The sequence below is a fragment of the Periophthalmus magnuspinnatus genome, chromosome 19 (genome assembly GCF_009829125.3).
Source record: "Periophthalmus magnuspinnatus isolate fPerMag1 chromosome 19, fPerMag1.2.pri, whole genome shotgun sequence".
NCBI classification, from domain to species: domain Eukaryota; kingdom Metazoa; phylum Chordata; class Actinopteri; order Gobiiformes; family Gobiidae; genus Periophthalmus; species Periophthalmus magnuspinnatus.
The window spans coordinates 21,214,013-21,222,171 of NC_047144.1; the positions used below are offsets into that span (position 1 = coordinate 21,214,013).

General features: G+C 36.4%; 1 protein-coding gene across 1 annotated transcript; it reads left to right on the forward strand.

The window, feature by feature from the left end:
* Positions 1–2,104: 2,104 nt before the first annotated feature.
* LOC117387249 (uncharacterized) lies at positions 2,105–7,626 on the forward strand. Its single transcript, XM_033984698.2, has 4 exons — positions 2,105–2,235; positions 4,103–4,453; positions 6,560–6,696; positions 7,286–7,626. Exons 1-4 carry the CDS (start codon positions 2,157–2,159, stop codon positions 7,421–7,423), a joined length of 705 nt encoding a protein of 234 aa, XP_033840589.1. The 5' UTR covers positions 2,105–2,156; the 3' UTR covers positions 7,424–7,626.
* The last annotated feature ends 533 nt before the right edge of the window (positions 7,627–8,159 follow it).

Sequence of the window (8,159 nt, forward strand, 5' to 3'; positions counted from 1 at the left end):
TGCAAACAGTGAAAAGATCGCAAGGTAAAAAGATCACTTACACAGTCTCCATTGCTACAACTTATCCCGTTACACTAAGATCAGAGTTTTGTGGTGGCCAAGTGGCTTAACATCTTTGTTATCCTTAAACCACTTTGTGACCAGTTTGGTACTGTCCATGTGGAAGACAGGTGCATGAGAAGGCCAAGAGTTTACTGAACAAACTCTTCCTTCAATGAGCTTCATGATGAAGTCTTTTGAAATGGTTTTCACTTTTCACTTGTCAGGTTTCATTAGTGGAATGTCAATGTCAGAGTGTGCAAAATCAGCGGTCAAAGCAAAGGGTGGCTGTTCTGAACAATGTAAAATATCAAACATGTTTTGAGTGATTTCACACTTTGTGTTTACTACATTTCACATATGTTCTTTCATAGTTTTGATGCCTTCAGTGAGAATCTACAGTATAAATAATCATGAAAATAAAGAAAACTATTAAATGAAGTGTGTCCAAACTGTTGTCTCATGGTGTACTTTTTTTTTTTCATTTTTTCAATTCATTTTATTTTTGTAACAGCCAAAATCACAACAACAGTTGTCTCGAAGGGCGTACACATTTGCATATACAAATGAAATAGTTAATAATGTTTTGGCTGACACTAATGTTCTTGTTAGCAGTCACAGACAGATGATAGTGTTTGGCACATTTACAAAAGGACACTATACATTATATTATATACTGGGATGGCTTCATAGAAATGATTCCAGCTGACGTCCTACAAAAGCAGAGGACATTGCCCGTGGTTCGAACCCTGAGGCCCAAGGGCCTGGGAGTGTACCATTGTGAAATATGAGAAGTAACCACTGAGCTAAACCTCCACAGGTGTGTCTCGCTCTGTGCGGGTTTATAACATGTCTGATGAAAACACTACAACACAGCTCTGCTGTCACGGCAGTACACACAGAGTCAACATCACACTGTGCAAACAGAGCCTCCCCAAAGCACATACAGGTGCAGGGCTGGAACTTTACTTTACTTTATTTTACTTTACTTTACTTTACTTTATTTTTCTTTACTTTACTTTATTTTTCTTTACTTTACAACATAATTTTACTTTAGTACTTTACTCTACATTATCACTTTACTGTACTTTACTAATTTATGCTACATTATGTAATTTACTGCTTTACTTTACATTTTTTTACTTTACTATTTTACTTGACTTACTATGTTACTTTACTGTTACTTTACTTTACTTTACTTTACTTTAACTTTACTCTACTTGACCTTACTTAATAAATTACTTTATTGTCATTTTACTTTACTACTTTTCTTACTACTTTTCTTACAACTTTTTTTTTGTACTTTATTGCTTTACTCAATTTTATACACAATTTCATACTTTACTTTACTCTACTTGACTTTACTACTTAATTTCACTACTTTACTCCACACCAAAACAATATTTCCCCTTGTTTTTTTGTTTTTGGGTTTTTTTTGTTTTTTGTTTTTTTTGTTCACTGGGACTCAAACTGTCAAACCTGAAGAGGATGTTGTCATGAAAGTGCCATTTCAACAGGTCTTAAACCACAAAATGTTTTCTTCTCAGCATAAATACACAAAATGGAAATTATGCTTCACAATAACTTCAGAAAGTGGAAGTTATTCAACCTCAAAACAATGATTGGTGTCATTTGGAAAAAAAACCCAAAAAAAACCCTTTAGACCATAAGCTTAATATGACAAGTTTGTGGAGCCAGTCACAAACAAATTATACGGTAACATTTGTGGACAATAAATTTGGATATTTCTTCCAAAAGCCTTGAATCTCCCATAGAGTTATTCAAGTGATTACCCTTCATCTGAAACTCTAGATGACGAACACAACTTGTAAAGGTTTGTGCCTGAACTGACTTTGTTTAAAAGTATTTTAAGTGCATTTAAATACTAAGCAACCCCTTCCTCCTATAATACAACTGACATATATTCTAAGGTCCGTATTATTTATATTGGAACCATCAGACCCTGTGCTACCAGTCAGCACTTACATATATATCCTGTTATCAAAGCATCACTAGTGTCACATCCTGTTGACTTACAGCTTCTGAGCATTTGTTTGAACTTGAAGACAGTGACTGAGCTCCATCTGAAGACCTGCACTGAGAGGCTCTGCTGCACCATGAGGGCCCTGTGGTGCAGCTGCGTGCTCGGGCTGCTCTGTTTACCTGTGCATCAGGGAATGGAAAACACAGTAATAGGTGAGTCCAAAATGGCATCGGGTTTCAAAGAGTAATATTTCTGAGTGCAGGGTGTAATAGTTTGAATCTTGTTCCTTATGTACCTTTTAATTCAAAAAGTATCTAAAAACTTGTAGGATGGAACTTACAAAAACTATTATTTGATTTTATTTAAAGGTACATTATGTAACTTTGGTGGAGAGTCTGCCGCCTGCTTGTCTTCATGAAAATGTCATTGCTTTGCCTGAGATGTTCTCACAGCACAACTTTCTTGATTTTACTCAAGTGCTGCCATTTTTTTTTCTCCAAAGAAAGACCTTAAAACCATGCATCCTTACTGTGTCACCTCTCCACAGATCTGACCTGTAACTTGGCCTGGTGGTGCCACTAGTGTTGACAATAATACTTTGAAAATGTGTTACAGTTACAGAATACTGAATGCATGCATTAAAATGTATTTTGCAACATATTTGTTAAATGGACTGATCAGAGTATGGTATTCTGATACTTTCACACTGAGTTGCATCATATTTTCATGTTTAAAAAGGCGACATATTAGACGTGTTTGTCGCAATGCTTATTGTGCATTTATTTATCACTGATCACACACGCACCACAAGAGCTGTGGTTTTCTCTTCCTAATACCATGCAATATAAAATGCATACTTCTGTACCACAATGTATTCTTTTGGTTTTGATAACTTCTGAATGTAAGAACATTTGTATCTGATTACACACATTTACTTATTAGTCTCCTTGGGGATAAGTTTAATGCCATACTGCTGAACATTACAGCAAAAGCAATTACATCACCATGGAGACAATCCAGTAGTGGATCCTCCATCAAAAGAGTCACATAGTGCACCTATAGCTAATATCTTGTATTTGCATGTTTTATTTCTCATCGATTCCAGTTCCAGCTACTATGGAGCTCAACAGTATTGCCCACTTCAAAGTCTGCTCTGGTTCTGCAAGTCAATTTTATATCAATTTTTTCCATAGACTTTTCAAAAAATGCAAGTATTAAAGGTCCTGTATTGCACAAAATGTATTCTTGTGAGCTTTAAGCAATGTTATAATAGTGTTACCTCCTCAAAAACATACCTGGATCTGTGTTTTGTTTTATCCACACATGTTTGAGTAATCTTTTGTTATTAATCTGTCTATATCTCCAAAGCTCAACATGCTCTGTTCCACCTTGTGATGTCATGAGGTGGTAGTTTTCAAGTTAACAGCTACTTTTATGATTTAGTTCAGTGGAGATTGGCAATTCCAGCGCTGAAATCATCCAAATGATTCTAGTGAAGGTGTGTGAAGTTTAAAAGCACAGTGGAGCACTTCCTGTATTACCACATGATGACATCACAAGGTGGAACAAAGTGTTTTCAATTTCAGAGAAAAACTCAGCCTAAATATGCAGAGTTTGTGTGTTAAACATGTGTGAATGAAACAAAAACAAACTATAAGTATGTTTTTGATGAGGAAGCAACATTATAAAAAAAAATAATAACATAAGCTTTAAGAGGCTAACCAGCTACATGCTAACTGATATTTGTAATGTGGTTGTTTCAAGTCCAAAAAATATGTTTAAAACTTAAAATAACTTTGCGGTTAGTTTCAGAATCAGACTTTATATAAAATGATTTGTACTGTGGTCATTAGTTACCACAGAGCTGCTTTCAAACTTTTAATATAATTTTTTTGTCACAAAGTCACTGGGAAAAATGAAAGGGAAATTTGCGTCCAGAACCAGGGGGTGGGCGGTCACTGTTGAGCTCCATGATAAAAAAACAAAACAACCCTACAGCCCCTTCTTGAGGTCTTTAGTACTACGTTCAGCCCATTTCATGTACCGTTTCCTCACATACTGTCATCCATTATCCTGCAGGTACACAGATCCCGTCCTCCACAACAGAAATGAGGGTGAACTCGTCTGTTAACATCATGTGCTCCATCACATCCAAGAGTGTCCTGGGACTGTCTCTAGACCGGCGTTTTAACCCTGGGAATGTAGTTTACCTATTCCTGAACAGTGGTCAAATTGGCAAGAAGACCATCACCAGGTACAAAGGGCGTGCAGATGCCAGAGTGGTCCTGTCCAGTGAGACAGACCTTAAGATCAACTTCAGCCTGTCCCAGCTGCAGGTGGACGACACAGACCTGTACTTCTGCCGCTGGAAATACTACAGTAACAAATCTGAGACGTTCGAAACCAATGGCAGCATTATTATAATCAACGGTAAACACACACAGTCTTTCTCCGTGTAAAAGTGCATATGACAGGTTGGACTATACGTTTGACTAAAGCATAGTTAACAACAGCTATTTAATTTAATTTAATTTATTTATTTGGTTGGGACAATGCATATTAATGAACAGACATGATTCAGCACAAAGGTAAACACACCAGATTATAGTCAAAAGTTAATTTCCGTCTGTTGACCCAAAGGCTGGGGTCAAAGAAGGGTCAAAATAAAAATTGCACAGTTCCCATAGTTGCATATTCCACACATTGCACATTCCACACATTGCACATTACACTCATTGCACATTCCACACATTGCACATTACACTCATTGCACATTACACTCATTGCACAGTTCCCATTATTGCACAATCCAAAAATGATCTATATTATAAACATACCTGGAGTTTGTTTTTCAAACTCTGTACACCTTAAATGAGATCATTTGGATGATCTCAGCCCTTGAACTGCCAATCTCTACTGAACTAAAGGTAATAGGTAGCGGTTATCTAGAAAACTACCGCTTCATGACATCACAAGGTGGAACAGAGCATTTTGAGATGGAGACATAGACACACTAATAAAGGGCTCATCAAACTTGTGAATGAAACAAAATACAACTTCAAGTATGCAAAAAGTTAGGGGCATGAGATACTTGGATGTATAGAGATTGTGCAAAATTGTCCTTTTGGTGCTCTTCAGTGTAGTCTCAAATACAAAGCTGAAAAAAAAAAAAACAAAAAACCCCCCAAAAAACAGAGGCACTCAAAAAATACAAAATAGGCAGGTAAAGTTAAAATCTTGCCAATGCGTTTTGGTCCTTTGGCCTCCATAGGGGGGCACACTCAGGATGGCTGTCCCAGAGCAGATTTAAATTCACAGGTGTAGCTCACATGATCAACGGTGAAGTGAGAAAGTGAGTTTTGTTCTTAATATGACATTTAAATCATGCATACATTCATGTTCATATTAGTGTAAATAACTACTACATAATATAAAAAATACAAAAGTGCTAGAGATGTATACTTTTCTCGATGATGAATCTTAAAAACATTTATGAAATTATCCAATGTAAAAAGTAGGCATTGATTTATATTAACTCTCCATTGATGCCTGGAAACTGTGCAGCCTTGACAGAATAAATTCAATAAGATTCTGAAGAAGTTTTTTCAGTCTATTTCCTCCTCTTATTGTTCCTTGAACGTGTTCTATTCCATATTCCATATTTTTAGGCTTTTACAACTGCCATGCTTGGTTTGTTTATGGTACATGGTCATGGGATACAGGGGGTTACAGGTCCTTATACTCTGTTTGTGTTCAGCCAGTCTGTTTTTCAGGTTGCGTTTTGTTCGGCCAACATAAAAACACATGGACATTCAAGTCGGTATACAACATAAGTGGTGTTGCAATTAATGATTGTTCTGATACTAAAACTTTGACCTGATTCAATGTCCATGAAAGAATTACTAATCCTCTGTACATGTTCACAATAGGTACAGTTACCAGACAGACTAGTATGATATAGTTACTCGACAGGTGTGGTAACTGTATCTATTGTGAACACGTACAGAGGAAATGGTTTCGGGGAATTTTAAGGTTAGGGTTTGGTTAAGTTTAGGAACAAGATTGATGCAAGATGCTAAAGTGAGGCAAATGGCTAAGGTTAAGGTAATGAAAATGTTTTTGGGTAGTTAATATGTTAGCAGAAGTAAAATATTTGTCACCTTCAAGCCTTATCTCAACTTACAGGAAATGAAACATAAAACAGTTAAAAATATAACAGTTCAAAGCAACAGAAGCTAACAGGGCAACCACAGCTACATGATAACGTCAGTCCTTACAAACCTGACTATCTAGCACTAACCATTTCACATCTATTGGCCATGTCATTCCAGGAAGTAAAATTATATTATATACTTCACGAAAATATTTAAAGGAAAAACTTTGGACGATTTTTTTAAGTTACCCTCAAGGCTGCGCTTTGTCATCTGTACTGTTCATTATCGTTATGGTTAGATTACGTGCACAATATGTCTGTCACATAAAAGTTACACCTTAAAATAAATGTAATTGTGCACTATGTGTTCCTCGTAATTGTAGATCGTATTCCAAAAAAGGTTCAAGCTGAGTGCGGTGGCAATTTCCTAGATGATGTTGTGCTTGTCTCCCTGAGCGTCATGTCCATCCCTTTTGTCATATGCATCCTGGTTTTCTCTGCATTTCTCTTGCACAAACGTGTAAGTACTGCATGCATTGCACACGTCATAACTAGTGATACTTTGCTGGTGCTGTCATCAACATAAATGACTAACTAGAGGCACCGCTCTGTCTGAAGCTCTGTTACTCAAATTAGACTTTGATCTGGGCTTTGTTTTAACACAATCTGACTGTAAAGTTCTGACTGATTTGGAACTACAACAGGTGAGCTGATTTGTGCTATTAAAGTCCCTCTTAAATAACATTATAGCCAACAGTTTTTCAGATAGTCTCACTTAAAAAAAAAAAAAAAAAAAAAAACAATCCTGTGATCAATAGGAACATTCAAAGTCTCGTTTAAGTGTTAGATTTTCAACAAAAAAGGTGAAAGTGACTGAAAAACTGTTGACTAATGTCTGTAATGTAACTTGTAATGCAATTTTTACCTCTACAAATTAGCTCACATGTTTAAGATAAGTCAGTTGTTTCTGACTCAGATTAAAATCTAAATAACAGAGCTTCAGACAGAGCAGTGCCTCCAGTTGGCTTCACCCCCCAGAGATTCTTGATGACATCATCTGCAGAGCATCATCAAATTATATCAACTCACGTCTGCATCTTTTGTTTCAGTTTCAAAAGAAATTTACGCCAAGCCGACCTGCCAACAACCTGTCCCAAAGCGGGCGTCAGCACATCTGCCCGCGTCCTCTGAATCCATCTTATCATTATTTAAGTACATCAGTGAGTTTAGGTTCAAGCCAGATTTAGTCATTCAACTTAAGAAAATTTGTGGAAATTTTGGAAACCGAAAGTTATTTTATTTGGGAATATGTTTGGGAAAAAGTGCTGTGAAAATATATGATTTGTACACAGAAAACCTCAGTCATCCGGGGAGTAAAAGGCAGATGGGCTTTGCTTTTTGGCTTATTAACAGCAACACATTAAAGAAAGTGTGTGGAATTTCATAGAAAATAGTGTAATGTTTTGTAAATAAATAAATGCATTTTTTACAGTAAATATGAAAATAGTAATACATACAATACATTGTGATTATTATAGATTTTCAGCGTTTTATAAATGTAAAAATGTCAATAAAACTATTCTACTCTAAATCAACTCTTTTATAATTGTGGACTAACATTATGCTGTTGTAGCCACTTATAATAGTGTCTTGAAGTGTCACAGTTGGTGAAGGATCTGGCTACAGACCTCTACCCAGAGGACCCAACCTGCAGACCTGTACCAGGAGGACCCTCAAGTGAATTACTAAAAATGGACAGATGGAAATGAGCTTTTTCACCTTTAAACGTTTTTCACATTAACTAGTGAAACTAATCCACCACCAGTTCAAAAGTGTAATTAAATTGCATATAAATTGTGAAATAATGAAAAAGTAGGGACATGTTGGTGGATGCGCATCCTGGTGGTCTGCAGGGTCCTCTGGGTGGAGGTCTGCAGCCAGACTCTCTTGAAATCGGCAGCTGTCACTTTTATGATTGACAGT

Excerpts from the sequence above, each read along its gene's own strand:
- LOC117387249 (XM_033984698.2), top strand. The coding sequence starts at position 2,157 with ATGAGGGCCCTGTGGTGCAGCTGCGTGCTCGGGCTGCTCTGTTTACCT. Across the intron at positions 2,236-4,102 it reads AATGGAAAACACAGTAATAG|GTACACAGATCCCGTCCTCC; the intron begins GTGAGTCCAAAA and ends ATTATCCTGCAG. Across the intron at positions 6,697-7,285 it reads CATTTCTCTTGCACAAACGT|TTTCAAAAGAAATTTACGCC; the intron begins GTAAGTACTGCA and ends CTTTTGTTTCAG.